At 41.2% G+C, this 19,448-nt stretch overlaps 1 protein-coding gene across 1 annotated transcript; it reads right to left on the bottom strand.

The window, feature by feature from the left end:
* Nucleotides 1-2,585: 2,585 nt before the first annotated feature.
* Nucleotides 2,586-17,960, bottom strand: RAD51AP1 (RAD51 associated protein 1). The gene is made up of 9 exons (XM_065408102.1): nucleotides 17,716-17,960; nucleotides 14,028-14,077; nucleotides 12,725-12,866; nucleotides 10,760-10,869; nucleotides 9,553-9,639; nucleotides 8,752-8,904; nucleotides 8,215-8,373; nucleotides 5,226-5,381; nucleotides 2,586-4,036 (listed from the first exon to the last, which is right to left on the bottom strand). The coding sequence occupies exons 1-9, from the start codon at nucleotides 17,733-17,735 to the stop codon at nucleotides 3,909-3,911; spliced, it is 1,005 nt and encodes a 334-aa protein (XP_065264174.1). The 5' UTR covers nucleotides 17,736-17,960; the 3' UTR covers nucleotides 2,586-3,908.
* Between the last annotated feature and the right edge of the window lie 1,488 nt (nucleotides 17,961-19,448).

Raw genomic sequence — 19,448 nt, 5'->3', positions numbered from 1 at the left:
GATGACACGCATATCCCAATTCTGGCCCCGGACCATCTTATGACAGATTACATCAATAAAAAGGGCTACTTCTCTATGGTACTGCAGCCACTGGTGGATCACCGGGGTCGTTTCACTGCTATCAATGCGGGGTGGTCAGGGACGGTATACGACGCATGCATCTTCAGGAACACTGGCACGTATAGCAAGCTACAAGCAGGGACTTTCCAGACCAGAAGATTCAGATGGGGGTGGTGAAATGCCTATAGTGAGCCTGGGAGATCCAACCTACCTCTTGCTCCTGTGGCTCAAGAAGCCATACACCAGAAACCTTGATAGCAGCAAGGAGCTCTTCAACAAAAGGCTCAGCAGATGCAGAATGACCACTGAATGTGCCTTTGGCAGATTAAAGGCTCATTGGCGCTGCCTTTTTGGCAGGTTAGACCTCAAGGAGGAAAATATTCCCATGGTTATAGCAGCCTGCTGTGCTCGGCATAACATTTGTGAAGCTAAGGGGGAAAAGTTCCCCCAGGGGTGGAGCGTTGAGGCGGCTCGACTGGCGGCTGACTTTGAGTAGCCAGATACTAGGATATTAGAGGGACTCAACGGGGGGCTATTTGAATAAGGGAGGCTTTGAAGTAGCATTTTGACAATGAGCCCCAGTAATGTGTCTTTCTATAATGCATTCAGCAAGGCTTTGTTTACTTGCTGCCTGGAATGACCCTTGTAATGACTGCTTCTTGAGCGTGATTAGTAGTCTGCAAATACGCCAGTTGCCTCTGTGTATGAATTCCAGCACCAACCACTGTGTGTAGGAGAAAAAGATTCATTTTCTATGAGTACATTTTTATTAAACAGCAATAACCAATACACAGAATTTGATGTCTTGCAAGGGAAATGACACTGAGGAGCACTCTCTTAATGGAGGCTCTCATAGCTATGTGTAGGTCCAGCTGTCATTAGGCAACCTGTTTGAAGGGGTGGAGTGAAAGGGGTACTGCGATGGGCTGGGAACATGCAAGGAATGTGTGTGGGGAGTTTGGGAAGGGGAGGGCATGGCATGCAGTTCTGTATAGTCTCTCTAATCTCTTGGAGCATTTCACAATCACCATCATCATCCTGCTCAGGTGGCTGGTAGTATATTCCTACTGATATATTCTTATTATTCAAGGATGGAATTTCTATCCCTAGAGATTCTATTATACAGTTTGATTCATTTAAGACTTTTACTATATTTAATTTTCATATACAGAGACACTCCCCCCCCCCCCCGAGCACGACTTACTCTGTCATTCTTATATATTTTGAACCGTAGCATGTACCATTGATTATCATCATTCCACCAGGTTTCTATGACGTCTCTTCTATCAATATCCTCATTTAATACCAGGCACTCAAGTTCACCCATCTTATTATTTAGAATTCTAGCATTTGTATACAAGTACTTATAAAATTAATCACTTTTAAGCTGTCTGCCATTGTGATGTAATTGAATGGGATTCTTTTTCATTTGACTGTTTCTCTTCAGTTCCCACCTGTATTTGATCAACTTCTATTCTCTCATTTTTACTAGGATATAGAGAATCCTCGTTAATATATCCTCCCATAAGGAATATCTCTGTCTGAACCATATGCTCCTCCGCAACTGTTGGCTTTCCCCCAGCCCTTAGTTTAAAAATTTCTCTACAAACTTTTTAATTTTATCTGCCAGCAATCTGGTTTAGGTGGAGCCCATCCTTCCTGTATAGGCTCCTCCTTTCCCAAAAGGTTCCTCAGCTCCTAATAACCCAAAGCCCTCCTTCCTATACCATTGTCTCATTCATGCACTGAGACCCTGCAGCTCTGCCTGTCTAACTGGCCTTATGCATGGAACTGGAAGCATTTCAGAGAATGTTATCATGGAGGTCATGGACTTCAATCTTCAAGCTGTGTCAGTCCCAGGACATTAGAGAGACAAAGTGAGTGAGGTAATATCTTTTATTGGACCAACTTCTCTTCGTGAGAGAGACAAGCTTTCGAGCTTATACAGAGCTCTTCTTTGGGTGTATGTAAGCTTGAAAGATTGTCACTCTGACCAAAAGAAGTTGGGCCAATAAAAGAGATTACCTCATCTTGTCTCTCTGTTAGGATTAGGGTTAGTGATAAGAGGTTCTTTTGTTCTGTTTTAAATAATTTTGATAGGGTTGTCAAACTATAGCAAACTGAGCTAAATACTGTGTTCTTTCTTCATTTATACCCTCACCCCCTTTGCTTTTTATTAACAAAAAAAGTATTGGTATTAATGCTAGAAACCAAACTATACAATTATTTATGACAGAACTATACAAATATTTCTGACAGAAACCAAATCATGGCATGTAGTGAACTGTTGTGAATGCATTTAGAGCTCAAATAAATTGCATAACTACTGAAAGGAATTATGTGTCTTTCATTGATGTTCCAGCTTTTACCTAACATTGCCAGTGGGACGATTGAGGCACCCAGAGGTCAGGTGACTTGCCTAAAAAATTGAATCCATTACTTAGAACCAAGAATTCCTCTTGGTTATTCCCAGGAAATCATTAACCTCCTCAGTTTCTTAAATCCACAATAAATCTTTTAGTAGCTTGTTTTATTTTTATAATCACATTTGTACTGCAAAAGTATAATTATATAAAGGATTAATTACAGTTAAGTTATATTTTACTTCAAACAGCATCATACTTCACAAAATTATATTCAAATATTATTCTGAACAATTGGGCTATTTATATAACCCTTTAATGCCTTTGCCCCATATCGCATACTGAAGGGAATTAAGAAGTTAAAAACTATCATCTATTTGCAAATGATTCACTGATTCATTACCCAATCCTTTGAATTGTTATGAGGTCAAATTCATCCCTTGTGTAAGTTGGCACAACTGACTTTTGTGGGAATGCACCTGCTTAGACAAGAACTGCTTTTGGTCCATGGACTCACCATTTCTAAATTAAGGTCAGGTCCTGGTGTTTCAGTAACTACCATTCCAAAACTATATGAAAATCTATTTATTGTGCAATAAATAATCATAAACCCCTTGATTCTGCAAAAATTTAAGCATGTGCTTAACTTCAATGGGTTTTGGATTTGTCTCATAACTAGTTCCACTGACTTTAAGGGACTAATCACATGCATAAGGTAATGCTTACATATTTGCAGGACTAGGGCCAAAGTTTGTAAGAAATTTTCAAAATGCATAAAGGCAGCTACTATTACAAACTAGCTGTTTATAAAATATATTTTATTTTACTTTTTTTAAAAATACAGTTTTCTAAGCAGCACATTATACATTCTTAGCAATAAAATCCACACAAATACAACTATCAGTAAGTTTTAACAAAGATTTGAGAATCAACTTCTTTGGACTGAGAGGAACAATGATTTCACTTTATTAAAGGGTTGCTTTAATTGGACTATGAACAGAATGAATACTAAACATTTGGAATTCAAAACTGTAACTTTAAGGTTACATTAAGAATCCAGTCTATATATTTAGATCCATAATTGATACACTGCTTTTTAGATTCTGTTTTTTATGCAATTTAAAAATGTAATGCCTATTTTTTTTTCCCAAAAGAGGATAGACATCAGAAGGGTACAATCTCAAATACACAATCTCTCTCTTTGGGTCCGATCCATCAAGGTGCTGAGCAACCTGAGGTCTAGTTGATTAAGTATTATTCAGCAGCAGAAGCTGCTCAGCACTTCACTGGTGGTACACTGCACCTTGAAGGATGAAGGCCCTTTATTAGTATCAGACAAGCAACATCGACAGCATTTCCTCCCTCTGAATGAACAGTTTAATGAACAGTTTTCTGCTCATTTGTTTTCAACCCTGTTTAAAAACAACAGAACCCAATTCTTTCCAAACAGTAGTCCTTCAAGTGAGAGACACTTTCATAGACCATTCAACTGCTGGCAGCAGTTGGGTGCAGCGGTTTCACTCGTGCTAATCTGGACAGGCCAAGTCTGAGACCTTGAGTAGGTGATTTAACTGAAATTCCTCCCAGTGGGTTACTACTGCATCCTGAGGCAGCTGAAAGCGTTTTAAAACAAAACAAATGTCACAAATTAACAGAAAAATTATTGTCACTAACTTACAAAGAAGATATTACAGAAGAGCTAATTAGGTATCCTCTTATGGAAACTGCAGAAAGGCCTGAACAATATTGCAGGAAAGCACATAAAATCAGGTACGCTGCCAGTGGGAACATACTTGATAGCTACAGCAGAAGGATACAAAAATCTGCAGGAGACACTTTTAAGGCTCCCCCTACACGTAACCTCAGAGTGACACCAACACATTTCACTCTGCTACCATAATACAGCATTTCTCAAAATATGGTCTGCTGTACACTTGCTGGTGCTCTGCAGAGCATTAACAGGTCTCATGGTACTATATTCCTTCACCCTTTTAATCAACTGCTTTTATAGATATCCTGTCTTTATTGCCATGAAGAAGCAGGGTATATGTAAAAACAACAGAGAACAAAGAGCCCATAGCCTAGCAGTTTACACTAGAGGCTGCTGCTACATAGAAGGAGAGAAACTATGAGTCTCTCCCCACAGGGTCTGCTCTGCCTGAAACTGTGAGTTACCACTCAGAGCCACCAGCAGGGGCAGGACGTATAACTGGAGGATGAATATCCAGGGGAGCATGGAACTAGGCATTTAGCAGCATGTGTAGTAGAAAAGGAGGACCTGAGAGTATGTAGTCACGTGCAAGGAAAGAGGACCAAGCATAAAGGATCCACATGCAGAAGAATAAAACAGATGGGAAAGGTGAAAAAACAAGAGGCAGCAGCAGTGTGATCTAAGTTTTCCAAAAAAGACCAAACACTTCTCATACTAAAGGCAGTTACAAATACACCAATACTTGCCCACTATTATTTTTGTAAGGAAGCAAATAGTGCAATGCAACAGGGATGTTGGACAACTCTTAAAAGAGGAAATGTCTATAAGACAATCTCTATATTGAGATTTGAGCCACGCTATTGGGAAAAGCTTTAGCACCCTTGTCCTTTCAAGAGAAAAGTTATTGAGGCAGCTGGGAAGTGGGCAAGTTAATTTTGTGCGGGAAAAGTGACTCTAGGACACAGAGGTGAGTGGAGTAGCTCATGTTTTGATGAGGAGGTGCTCATTCAGAAATACAAATACTTTAGAGAACACCTTTTTAAACACATGTAAATAGGTATATTTGTCTGCAGCTACCATATTGCATATACCTGGTGGCATCCATTTGGGCTTCTTCTTGTCTGTTGAGGGACTTGATGCGTATAAAGGTTCTCCAATAGGTTCTGGAGAACTTGATGTCTCCTTCAATGTTGACTGAGATTTTGCTTGGATTACCCGTGGAGAAGAAACTACTGGAGTCACTTTGGCTGGAAAACAAAAAAAGCTTTAGAAAAATTGCTCTTTATTAAAGAAATCACACTGCACAAAATTACTGTACAAGTGAGGATCATTCAATTCAAAGAAATACAGGTGGATATGTCTTGAGAATCATGCCTTCCAATCAATGCAGGTTCATTTATTTGAACAGGTTATAGCCTCATATTTATTTCCTGGTTTGGAAGTAGGCACTTATCTCGTTACTGGCATGGGATGTATTGTAGAACTGCATGAAGGGACAAGCTAGCACAAATCTGCCATAAACTCTACAAGAAAAAAACATTTCCACACCACAGCTAAACTGGTTCTGTAATATATGATTTAGCTTAAACACTGTTTGAAACTAAATCACAATAGCAGATCTGATACATAGTTATTTAACACATATGTAAGAAATAGTTTTTTAAAAGGTTGTTGTGCTGATACAAATTGTATTAAAGAGACATAGTGATCCCCTAATTCAAGTGTGGTAAATAAATATCTTTAACTATGCTATTAATAACACTGAAGGTCATTAAGGCCTTGATTTCCTGTAAGCAATCCATGTGGGTACAGGGATCCACCCAACTAGATGTGATCATACGATAAGGACCTAAAAGTAAAATAATGTATAAAACCTAAATTAATCATGGTTATGTTTGTTTGGTGGTTTTTTTTGTTTTTTTTTTAAAGGGACACAGTCAATTGAAAAAAAATAAATCATGCCTCTGTCTGTTCATTTTTATTTTACTGTTTTTACACCTAAAACTGATAATTACTCTAACTTAAAGATTAAATAATTATTTCTAGGGCTGTCGATTAATCACGGTTAACTCATGTGATTAACTCAAAAAAATCATGATTAATCGCAGTTTTAATCGCACTGTTAAACAACAAAATACCAAATGAAATGTATTAAATATTTTGGATGTTTTTCTACATTTTCAAATATGTTGATTTCAATTACAACACAGAATACAAAGTATACAGTGCTCACTTTATATTATTTTTATTACAAATATTTGCATGGTAAAAATGATAAACAAAAGAAATAGTATTTTTCAGTTCACCTCATACAAGTACTGTAGTGCAATCTCTTTATTGTGAAAGTGAAACTTTACAAATGTAGATTTATTTTTACATAACTGCACTCAAAAACAAACCAGTGTCAAACTTTAGAGCCTACAAGTCCACTCAGTCCTACTCCTTGTTCAGCCAATTGCTAAGATGAACAAGTTTCTTTACATTTATGGGAGATAATACTGCCTGCTTCTTATTTACAATGTCACCTGGAAGTGAGAACAGGCATTCGCATGGCACTTTTGTAGCCGGCATTGCAAGCTATTTACATGCCACATATGCTAAACATTTGTATGCCCCTTCATGCTTTGGCCACCACTCCGGAGGACATGCTTCCATGCTGGTGATGCTCGTTAAAATAATGTGTTAATTAAATTTGTGATTGAACTCCTTGGGGGAGAATTGTATGTCTCCTGCTCTGTGTTTTACCCGCATACTGCCATATATTTCATGTTATGGCAGTCTTAGATGATGACCCAGCTCATGCTGTTCATTTTAACAACACTTTCACTGCCAATTTGACAAAATGCAAAGAAGGTACTAACGTGAGATTTCTAAAGATAGCTACAGCACTCGACCCAAGGTTTAAGAATCTGAAGTGCCTGCCAAAATCTGAGAGGGACAAGGTGTGGAGCATGCTTTCAGAAGTCTTAAAAGAGCAACACTCCGATGCAGAAACTACAGAACCCAAATCACCAAAAAGGAAAATCAACCTTCTGCTGGTGGCATCTGACTCAGATGATGAAAATGAATATGCGTCGGTCTCCACTGCTTTAGATCGTTACTGAGCAGGATCCATTATCAGCATGGACACAAGTTCTCGGGAATGGTGGTTGAGGCATGAAGGGACATATGAATCTTTAGTACATCTGGCATGTAAATATCTTGTGATGCCAACTACAATAGTGCCATGCGAACACCTGTTCTCACTTTCAGGTAACACTGTAAACAAGCGGGCAGCATTGTCTCCTGCACATGTAAACACACTTGTTTGTCTGAGCGATTGGCTGAATAAGAAGTAGGACTGAGTGGACTTGTAGGCTCTAAAGTTTGATATTGTTTTGTTTTTGAGTGCAGGTTTTTTGTGTGCATAATTCTACATTTGTAAGTTCAACTTTTTTGAGAAAGAGATTGCACTATAGTACTTGTTTTAAGTGAATTGAAAAATACTATTTATTTCATTTTTACAGTGCAAATATTTATAATAAAAATAAAGTGAGCACTGTACACTTTGTATTCTATGTTGCAACTGAAATCAATATATTTGAAAATGTGGAAAACATCCAAAAATTATTAACAGCGTGATTAATAGTGATTTTTTTTAATTGCTTGACAGCCCTAATTATTTCTCATTTTTATGTTGTCCATTTGACAGCAGTTTGTGTACTGTTTCATTATTACCCCAGATAGTCAGTTTGTCAGTCAATTTCCCCTATTTCTGCAAGTATTTCATACAGTAGAAGACAGATTTTCTTTTTTTTTAAATAGGAAAAAATGATTGTAAAACCACAAAAATCAGCAGGTTGATTCAAGGACAGGGAGAGTACCTGAAACTTCTTTTCACTCACTTTTTGAAAATGACTCTGCTTTGAAATGCGAATAGGTCAGTGTGCACTAGGGAACTTTTAGTACATGGTAGCAGGGTTCAGAGGGACAGTTAGCATGCGGCACAATTGAATGTTGTAGATTCACACCGCAGCTGCATATTCACTAACTGTTTGTCTAGACAAGCTCTGTATTTTTTGCTGATTATATCAAGCTTACCTATAGCATTAATTCTGGATTTGGGGGGTTTCTTTTCTTTTTCTGTTTGGACCTTTAACTTAATTTCTTTCCTTTTATTTTCTTTAGTTTTCTTCTTTTTTGCAGCAAAGTCTTCATCATCTTCCTCATTGAAATCTGAACCACCCTCTGATTCCTCATCTAAAACAGAAGAAAAAAATATATGAGGTTTGACATCTCTTTTCTAGGAGTGCAATTTATTGTTGCCACCTGGTTTTCTAAGCATATTCTGAACAAAAGGAAACCATGTTTGGAGTCCTAGGCTAAAACACATTGAAGGTCGAATACGGATGAATAAGCTCAACTGACCATGTCAAAAACCTAGCCTCTAGCTTCGGTCTCTTGAAATGCAATCAGGAAACATAACTGAAATACAATGATTTGTTATTAAAGAGGAACAAAGGTATTGTATATAAGGCTGAAAACAGTACACATTTCACTGAAAATATTCTTCTCTCAGAATAATTAGACATATTCAAAACATATCCAATAGGAAAAATTTAATAGTAGAAAACTTACCAGACACAAACTCTGACTCATAGTTATCAGCATGGTCTCCCTCATCACTGTTATCTGTCAGTAACTTCTGCTGTGACACAGCTTTAGATGCTGCTCTTCTTTGCCTATGACCATCTGTGGGGATGTCATTGTCATCTGGGACCTGATTGGGGCCTGCAGGATAAACATTGGTTTTATTAACACAAGTTAAAAAAAGGACTGGTTGCATGCTTAATAGTAAGTAAGTACTAAGTGTTTTGCTGGACTGGAGCCTTAGTTTCCAGTACTGATTCTGAGTATTTTTGGAGATCATCATCCAAGTATACAGTATCTGAGCTTCTTCCAATGTCTGTAATTCTCATTTTATCTTTTTAAAAACTACTCTGATACGTCCTTTTTGCAGGTAAAAGTTGCCAATGCTATTCTGGAATCAAGGTGTTAAGAGTGAAGAGTCAAGGAGTTGAGAGTACTTAGATCTTCCAAGGAGATAAGCAGTACCTTAAAATATTTGTGTGTGCACATGCATACATGTGGTTTGTTCAGTTTTCACTTCTTGATGATAAATTGATGGTTTAAAAAGATTATTTGGAAATCTGAACTCAATTCCTACCGATTTTAAGACAGGAGCCAAATTTAGATCTAAGCAGATTGAATATACCTTTCAGACCAAAGCGTATCTACACAACTTAAAATAAAAATCATTTTTATTCTTTTTTCTCCAATAGTTTTTGCCTTCACTTTCCTGAAAAGAAATGTTTCAGAAACACTGCTTACACATAATACATATGTTTACATATAAAGACAGACACAAAAATAACTTACCTAAGAGACCACTATCTGCACTGCAGTTGGAGAGGAGGGAACTGCTGTCTACATTTTCTAATTCAATAGCTGTAAATTTTTTAATGCCTATATTTAAAAAACACATAAAATATGTTGGAAAATTAGCACTATAAAGAGTCAGGATATCAAGAAATGAAAATAATTTAGCAAAAACAAGTTAAACTCTAGCAGATTCCAAATAAAACTCTTTTTAGTAGATAATTATGTCATTATTTTTCATCACAGAAAAGCTGCAATGTAAGATATTAACTTTGACCAGAATTACAGTTGCCACAATGTGATGGGCTGAAATAATTTTTGATTTTCTTTCTTCTTTATAATAAATTGAATTGCATTATATCCATGTTCACTATAAGGAAACAATGTATAGACAGTATAGTACAGTGTTAAGAGGAAGATGTTAATATGGAGCATAAATGCAATTAAAACATTTTCTCACACTTTTTTTTTTTTTCCCCATTTTAACTACGTTTTTCTCCCTCCACATATTTTGGAAGCAGAGAAAATTCATTTAATGTTTAGTAATACTTCTCTGTAATTACAGATCTACATTCCACTAAAAGCTGAGACAAAAAGAAGCCATTATTGTGGAAAATCCTCAAATTTATTGTAAAATTAAGTCTCTAATACATCTGCTTGCAAAGATTATCATATTTTGTTACGCATGGACAGTATACTCAGTAGCGTACATGCACCATTAAAACAGCTTCTGCCCCACATTCTTCCAAAGTCTAAATCTGTAGATTTTGAGGACTGTGAGACTGAAATGGTTGAAGTCATCTGCATGGGCCCAGTTCAACTCTCATTGAAGTTAATGGAAATTTTTCCACTGACATCAATGGTGAGTTGCATCAGATCCTATGAGAGAGAGTTAATATTGTTCTTGGAAAGTTTAATCAACCCAAGAGCTTTATATTTAGGATAGTCAAAGACTGAAACTTAATCTATATTATAAACAAGTGATTATAGTAGGTTTTTTCAGAATTGCACAGCACTACTTAGCACTAGCACAATTTTGTATGATAAACCTCATCCCATCAACAAATAAAAAGAAATGTTCAAGTCTTCTCAATTAATCTATTAAAAGAAAGGATACAATACCAGCACAGTTATAAAGCAACTACAAAGGATGCCAAATACAATCAAGGAATAGGTTAAAATGGGAAAAGTTAACTGTAAAGATAACCTTGTTCTTCTGAATCTTGCACTTCAAGGATGTCTGCAGATGGTTCTTTCACTGACAAGGATAACGCAACTTCTAAATCTCTCTGATAAAGTTTGTCATCTAAGGCTATCCTGAAACAAGTAAAAAATGTTACAGGAAATTTTTTTCCAGTAAATCTGGTGGATATTATTTTAGCGAACCGAAGCAATGCAAAGCTACTTCTGAGCAGCTACTCATTAATGTAATTATAAATCAGCACTTATGCAGGAAATAATAAAAAATGTTACAATACATAATCTGTAATTTACTGTATAACAAATGAGCAGTGGTTTGTGAAATTCAGATGATATAACAGAAGTTCTTTGCACTTACCAATATAGAATGCTTTATGTCTTCAAAGTGTTGTACATACATTAATTAATTATCAGTAACAGACTGGAAAAATATATTTCATTTGTAGAAAATATCCTACTGGCATGGAATTCCACATAAAATACTTTAAACAACTTTTTGGTAGAAAATAAGTATAAATCAGTTTTATTTTACTTTTATTAAGATCTACTTCTGAATTTCTGTCAAATACGAGCTGAACTTTTGTTGAAGCCCAAAGTTTGTTTGTTTGAACCTTTCACTGCACCGCACCTTTAAGCGGGGGGAGGAGCTTGCCATGGAGAGGGACTAGCACTGGGGGGGTGGAGTGGGGCGAGGCTCAGAAGCTGCTGCAAAAGGGGGAGTGATCCAGCATAGCCATGCTGATTCATCCCCAGGGACCGGAAGGGCTGGGGAATTCAAAAGGGGCAAGCCCGGTGAAGAAAGCCCCTTTTCCCTGGACCAGGTGGAGCACCACCTGCCCTCCCTCCCTTGAGGTGGCAAAATACCAGGTTTGGTCAGAACCTGCTGTGGGCATCAGCTAGCCGCTCCTTTCTAGGATGGCTAGGAAGGAATTTTTCCCTCACCACCCAATTGTCTTATGTGGAGTGGGGATTTTGTTTTGCCTTCCCTTCACGACCAGATTGGCCTAGGTGGAGTGGGGTTTTTTTCACCTTCCCCCATAGCAGGGTCAGGGAGGGTTTTGTTATGGTGAATAGGGAAAGGTGTTAGACTATTATGTCGCAACTCATTATGTAAATGTAGGGCGGATGTCAAGTGCAGGTACTCCATAGGGAAGGGATACAGTGACAGACAAATGGCTTGGTAAAGGACTTAAAAAGGAGCTGTTGATTAAAGGAGCAGAATGGGTGATGAGGGGTGTTTGGGGCTCCTATGACTGGTATGGCAGGGAGCAAACCCCCTTTTCTTACAGCCCACCTTAACCCTCGTTCGGAGTGGGTGGGAAGGGAGGATGGTAAAGTCCCAACAATGGGTTGTCTAGGGGACCTGGATGGAAAAAGTGGGGGGCTGGCAGAAGCCCCCCCGGTAGATATTGAATGAACATGGAGCTACCTGCACTGTACACTTTTAGCTGCCAGGTAGGCCCAGGCTAATAATGAAGTTGTGGCCTGATTAAAACCATGTCAAGTGTCTCCTGTTCACTTTTGTATACTAAGCCTATGGACCATACAGTGTTTTCATGTACTATACTGATGGGTTCCCTAGAACTACCTAGATTAGATTAGCCACAAATTTACCTAATTTAGGCCACAAACCTGCATTGGATTTATGTGGGCAGATCTCTGCACCAGTGTAGTGCCCTGTTGAAATCCACAGTGCTTCATGTCGGCAAAAGGGTCCACCTAGTCAGATATGATTGAAGGACTGAGGTGCAGGCACTCTTGTCATTAGACAATATTAGATTATCCTTCACTCATTAGTGAGCAAAATAATTTGATAATAAATCTCAGACTAATACGTTAGACCTTTATTTGTAGTTATTTAAACTACACTCTAGGAAAATGTAAAACATGAGGAAAATTAAGAAATTGAAGTGTTGTTGAGATGAAGCTTTTCTATTGCACACACAACTAACTACACTTCATTACCTCTCACCTTTTACTGGGTGTTTTCTTCAGCACTGTAGTCACCTCTTTGTGTGGCCTTTTCTGCTTCTCCTTTTTCTCTCTATTTGTCTCTGTAGGTACTACTCTAGATTTTTTGTTTAAAGGTGCAGGTACACAGGCAAAGTCTTCATCTGTTTATGAAAACATGTGCAAGTTAGAAATAGTTTAGCCCATACAGTGCAAGTTTCTCCAACCACCACGAAAAAAAGTCTCTCATCAGAAAACTTATTTAATCACAAATATAAAATATTCTAAAACATTTATGTCCTTATGGTCCTCATCTGAAACTATTAAACCAATTTTCAGTCTCATAATCGGACGACAAAGAGATGTAGCTGTAATGAGCTCTGGGATACTCTTGAACAAAAGGTACTAGCTAAATGTAGATCATAATCATAGTGAGATCTGATCATACTATTTCTAACAATTTTCAAGATGTAAATATTCACGTTAATTAATTATTATCAATATGGGGATAGAGTTTCAATCTCAAATGTGTTCTCAGAGTTCTCATTCACTTGAGATTCAAGTTCTTCTGGTAAGTGAATACCATTCAATATACATCATTCTTACAGTCCTTGGTCTTTTGGAACCTTTTCCTTTTAATGATTCCCATTCTTAAAAGAGATCTCCTCTCCCCTTTCATTACACTGCCTCTTTACAAAGTATACTTCTTTAGTCCTCCAAGGCCCAAACTGGGAACAAAGACTGAAAATCAGGGATATCAGACTAAAAGCAGTCCAAGAATTTTAAAATTTTGTCTTTAGCACAATTTTTTTTGTATAACTACGATGCAAAAAAATTGCAATAAAAGTAAGTGATAATATCAAGTTTGAATGGGATGGAGGTGAGAGAGGCATGAGACCTCTGCACAGATGGTCCTAGATTCCTGCAGATCACTGTGATTTACAGAAAACTCTGTAGTCTGTTCCATGGAAGGACATGGAATAGGCCACCATCCCTATGGAAAAATGTCAGAGAAATCTCTGCAAGAAGAACCTAGCAGAGCTCTCCTGCCCCAAGCCTCCTCCTATAACTTTTTTCACCTGTAGGAAGGGTTGAACTAACCCAATATTATGAACAGGACAGCAGTGTAAATATCACTTCTATTGTGTAATATCCTTATAACATGGATTGTACTCTAACAGGGCCTGAATTTGATTCCACTGAAGCCAATAAAAGTTTTTTCACTGAATTCAATAGAAGGATAGGGCCCATATTCTACCAACATTTTATATTAAGCTATTGCAGAACTTAACTCTTTTTGGTGTGGATAATAGTAGACCACTTACCATCATTTTCAAAGTCCCCAAACTGTGAATAATCAACAATTTTCTTATTCCTGTGACAAAACACCACACATTATTAGTCATTCAACACAAGAATAATTGTTTGTTAACTTTAGTTTCTCAGCATTGCACTAATTCCCCTTTTCAAAGCAGTCAACACATACAGCAGATAGCAAAACAAGAGCATGGAGGGAAAACTCAGGCTGGACAGCCTGGAAAGGAGACAGGGGCAGGAGCAGATGATAGATGGACATGAGCAGATGATAAAGATACTGGAGAGTAAGAGAGAGATGCCCAAGTCCCTCATAGTGCTGCAGTCTGAGCACATCCATGCATGACTCCCCCTACAGCAAATACAGAATGCTGTTCCATGCCCTCCCCCAAACTCCCCCAACACATTCCTCAGATGTTCCCATTCCGTAGCAGTACCCCTTGCACTCAACCCCTAGAGACTAGTTTCATGATGAAAACTGGAGTTACACACAGCCCTGAGAGCCTTAATGGAGAGACTGTTCCTCATTGTCATGTCCCCTGTGTGCAAAAAAATGTTTTATCCTTTAATTAAAGCAGGGGTAGGCAACCTATGGCACGTGTGCCAAAGGCAGCATGCGAGCTGATTTTCAGTGGCACTCACACTGCCCGGGTCCTGGCCACCGGTCCGGGGGGCTCTGCATTTTAATTTAATTTTAAATGAAGCTTCTTAAACATTTTAAAAAGCTTATTTACCTTACATATAACAATAGTTTATTTATTTATTATAGACTTATAGAAAGAGACCTTCTAAAAACATTAAAATGTATTACTGGCACGCAAAAATTAAATCAGAGTTAATAAATGAAGACTTGGCACACCACTTCTGAAAGGTTGCCGACCCCTGAATTAAAGTATAGTCTTTGAAACAAAATGAGTCTTTGTGTCATGCACACAGTAGTTTCTGTGAAAATTCAAATACAGTGGCTATAAGCAGAGGAACATTTGCTCACTACAATTTAAAGCTCAGGAAGCAAGCATTACAGGAGTCATTCAAGGAAGCAAGTAAACACTGCCTGGCCGAATGCATCACATAAAGACACATTACTGGGGCTCATTGTCAAAATGCTCCTTCAAAGCCTCCCTGATTCGAATAGCCCCCTGCTGAGCCCCTCTAATTGACCTGGTATCTGTCTAATCAAAATCAGCAGCCAGCTGATCTTAGCGCTCCATCCCTGGAGAAACATCTTCCCTTTGCTTTACAAATGTTATGCAGAACACAGCAGGCGGCTATGACCATCAGAATATTGTCCTCATTGAGGTCTACCATGCCAAAGGCATATTCAATGGTCATTCGGCCCCTGCTGAGCCTGTTCCTTGGCTGCTGTCTAAGTTCCCAGTGTAAGATTTAATGAGCCACGGGGGCAAGAGGTAGGTGGGGTCTCCCAGGATCACTATGGGCATTTGCACATCCTCCATTGGAATCTTCTGGTTGGGAAAGAAATTCCCAGCGTGCAGCTTTCTATACAGTCCAGTGATCCTAAAGATGTGTGCATCATGAACTTTCCCTGACCAACCCACATTAATGTCAGTGAAACGGCCCTGGTGTTCCACCAGTACCTACAAGACCATGGAGTAGTATGCAAGACCCTGGAGAAGTAGCCCTTTCAGTTGATATACTCTGTTGCAAGATGGTCTGGGGCCAAACTTGGGATGTGCGTGCCATCTATCACCCCACTGCAGTTAAGGAATCCCATTGCTGCAAAGCCATCAAGTATTTCCTGCACATTACCCAGAGTCACAGTCCTTCATCGCAGGAGGCGGTTGATGGCCCTGTACACTTACATCACCACAACCCTCAGGATGGACTTTGCAACTCCAAACTGATTCGCAACTGACTGGTAGCAGTCTGGAGTTGCCTGCTTCCACACAGCAATCTCCACTCACTTTTCCACTATGAATGCAGCTCTCATTCTGGTGTCCTTGCACTACAGGGCAGGGGCAAGCTCTGCACACAGTTCCAAGACGGTGGCTTTGCACATCCAAAAGTTCTGCAGCCACTGCTTGTCATCCCAGACATGCATCACGATGCAATCTCATGACTCAGTGCTTGTTACCCAAGGCCAGTACCAACAGTCAATAGTGTGCAGCTACTCCATAACTGCCAACAACAATCTTGAATTGTTTCTTTCCACTGCACACAGCAGGGCAGGCAACACAGATTCACCTTCTGTTTCCCAGCTCATTAAATACTGCAGGACCAGCTGCTTTGGGCTTATAATGCTCATCACCAGACTGATCAGCAGTTCAGAATGGTTTCAGGCAGAGATGGCAAGTGCAGTTTACAGGGGCTATTAAAAAATGGTGTGAAATGAAGTTGGAAGCCCATAGAATGATTGAAAGGAAAGAACTACATCATGGGATGATGAGCACAACCCCATGATTAATGCTAAAATTTTGTCACAGATATTTTTGGTAAAAGTCAGGGATAGGTCACGGGCAATAAACAAAAATTCACAGAAGCCTGTGACCTGTCCCTGACTTTTACTAAAAATATCCCTGAACAAATGGGGAGGGAGAGGATGGTCCAACACCCACAGCTGCTGGGATCTGGGGGCCCCCCACCGCTGGGGGTGTCTGGGCAGCTGCAGGGGGTGTCTGTCCCCCGCCACCTAGGGCAGCTGGGAGCTTCGGGGGAGAGGGGGCAGGGACGGGGACTGACAGCTCCAGCTCCAGCCCCGCTGCCCTGGGGCTGAAGTGGAAAATGTCACAGAAGTCTCTGGAAGTTTCGGATTCCGTGACCTTTGTCACCTAATCATAACCTTACCCATGATGCACTGTGATCCATTCCCAGACCTGCCAGGGGCAGAAAGTGGCGAATTGCACAGTGAGATAGCTACCAGCAATGCAACACTCTCTGTCCATGCAAAAGATCCGACTGTGAACGTGCTCTGCCGACACAAAGAGCGTTGTACAGATGTGCACAACTGATGTAATTAAAGCAGCTTATGATCATCAACATAACTTAAGTCAACTTAACTCTGTAGTGTAAACATGGCCTTAGTAACACCATTTCCCGAAGTGGCGCAGTCGCAGTCGACGTAACGTCAGTGAAGACACTGCGGTGCTTACATCAACTGTTACTAGCTTTCAGGAGCCATCCCACAATGCCCCAGGCAGACAGTACAATCCACCCAATCGCTCCTGGTGAGGACCCGCACCACCTAGGCAATGTGCACACACACAGACACACAAGTGATGTGATAACAGTGACAGGTGCTTGCTGACATCAGTGACATGGCGTCAGACTATCAACCCCCCCAGCGGTGCTAGTGGTGCCCCCTTGGCGCTGACAGTGACCACGCCGCCAAGAGAGGGGCAAGGGCTACGCTACAGAGGGGGACCAGAGGACCGTTACCCCTGTCCACGGCGCTGGATTGCCCCCGGGAGACCGAGCCACCCGCTAACAGGGGGTGAGTGAGAATCAGACAGCGCATGCTGCGCCCTGGCTCGGACTGGCCTGACCGCAGCCCGCCGGCTCCGCACGGCCCGCCAGGCCGGGGCTCTGCAGGGGGCGGGGGCTTGTCACAAGCGCCCCCCCCCAGCAGCTGGAGGCCGCGGGGCTGCTCCCGCGCTGCCCCGCCCCCTCCCAGCCGTGTAACGGTCCGCGCCGGGACAGCGCCCTGGCCCGTGTGCGCTCGGAGGAAGGGGGGGGACCCACCTCCTGACCGGCCTCTCCATCGCGGCGGGGCGGCGCTGGCTCCCCAGCCGCCGAGCGGGCTGCTCCTCTCCCCGCGCGCGCTCGCGCCGGCCCGACACATTCGTCACCGGCACAAAAAAGGAGGCGGGGCCCGAGCGGGGAGGAGAAGGCGAATCTGCGGCGCCGGATCCGAAGGAACCGCTGGGAGCAGCATCGCCGCCCCACTGGCCAATAGCCCGGACCAGCTGCTCCCCCCGCCCGCTGAGGCTCAGGTGAGGGCGGGGCTGCCCCGCCCGTGGGGAACAGCCCCCTCCCCCCGTCACTAGCGCCAGCCAGGGCAGGGAGCCCAGCCCAGGCCCGGCTCGCGGTGCGGGGCCAGGCTCGTGACCCCCGCGCTCAGACTCCCCCGCCCCTAGCTAGCGGTGACTGGCGGGACTGGCTTATGCCTCGGGCGGGGTAAGGAGGCGGGACCGTTGGGTGTTTCTGCGCCTGAGCGCGCGGCCAGGGTTGGGCGCTGCGGGCGGATGTTCTGTCCGGAGCCGGGGCTGCGTCATCCCCGAACGAACCCCGGTGCCTCGAGCCGCGCGAGCCACTCCGAGCGTGGGCAGCGCCGGGCTCGGGGCTCTAACGCGTGTGTTGTGCTGGCCCGTGTGGACAGAAACCCTGGCTCTCATTCAACCTTCCTAGCGCTGCAGGTCGGGAAAGGATCATTTAGTCTGATCGCCAATTTAACCTAGGCCACAGGGGACAGTGTGTCAGAGGAGGGTAAAATCTCAGACATCATTAACTCCTTCCTTCATTTGTGCAGTGGTGCAACTGAGAGCTTTTCTCCACCTCTTCTTTCTCCCACCCTAAAAAATCCCAGGGTGCAGCTTCCCACTGATAGTAGGATGGTGTCCTGCAGGTGACAAATCTCTTTTAATGCAGCCAGAGAAGTTCTATCTGCATCAGGCCCCCTCTGCTCACATAAGCACAGGGGACATGGTCCCTCCTCCCCTCCATTCTTGTTTCATTAATGTATGTGGTTATACAAAGTGAAAGAATTATTGTTTACTTTTTGCACTTCACCAAGTTTGGATATGACAATAAACTAGCCAGTTTCACTTTCTGTTCTCTTGGACCAGTCTGGATCTGTAAAAAGCGACAAAGAGTCCTGTGGCACCTTATAGACTAACAGGTATTGGAGCATAAGCTTGCATGGGTGAATACCCACTTTGTATTCTAATTTGTGGTGTTTTTAAATTCATGAAAACATATTCATTTTAGGTTTTGTAACTTAGGTCTTGTTAAAATTGTTCTATTACGTTTGTATAAATTCCTCAAAACAATTTTTATTCTAAAATGTACACTTAACCCAAAATATTCCCTCCCTGTTTTAATATATCTGCATTAAGAGGAAGTGAAATCCTAATTAACATGTATGGTCTCTTTGGGTCTGAACATACAAAAATGCATACTATTGGACGCAGTGTTTGACTTCAGCAAGGCTACTTATGGTAATTTGCACTACCCCAATAGCATGTTTGAGTTTGGGGGCCTAAGCCACGTTTTTTTAGAAATGGGTGCTAAATCCATATTTAGTCACTAAAATCAGTGGAAGCTTCCAGGTGCTCAGCACTTTTGAAAATCAAGCAACTTATTTAAGTACCTAAATGTGATTTTTAGCAGTCTTAGGGCAAGTCTACACTATGGTACTACATCGGCTGTAGAGCATCTGGTGAAGACACACTATACAGATGGGAGAGCACTCTCCA

This window comes from Emys orbicularis, chromosome 1 (genome assembly GCF_028017835.1).
Source record: "Emys orbicularis isolate rEmyOrb1 chromosome 1, rEmyOrb1.hap1, whole genome shotgun sequence".
Lineage (NCBI taxonomy): Eukaryota > Metazoa > Chordata > Testudines > Emydidae > Emys > Emys orbicularis.
This window is presented reverse-complemented; position numbering and strand designations above follow the sequence as displayed.

What these genes read in the sequence shown, in the direction of transcription:
- RAD51AP1 (XM_065408102.1), bottom strand. Translation starts at nt 17,735, where the DNA reads ATGGAGAGGCCGGTCAGGAG. An exon ending in GCAAGATTCAGAAGAACAAG is followed by an intron (nt 9,640 to 10,759) that starts GTTATCTTTACA and finishes TTTTAAATATAG; the next exon opens with GCATTAAAAAATTTACAGCT. An exon ending in TGCAGATAGTGGTCTCTTAG is followed by an intron (nt 8,905 to 9,552) that starts GTAAGTTATTTT and finishes TTTATCCTGCAG; the next exon opens with GCCCCAATCAGGTCCCAGAT.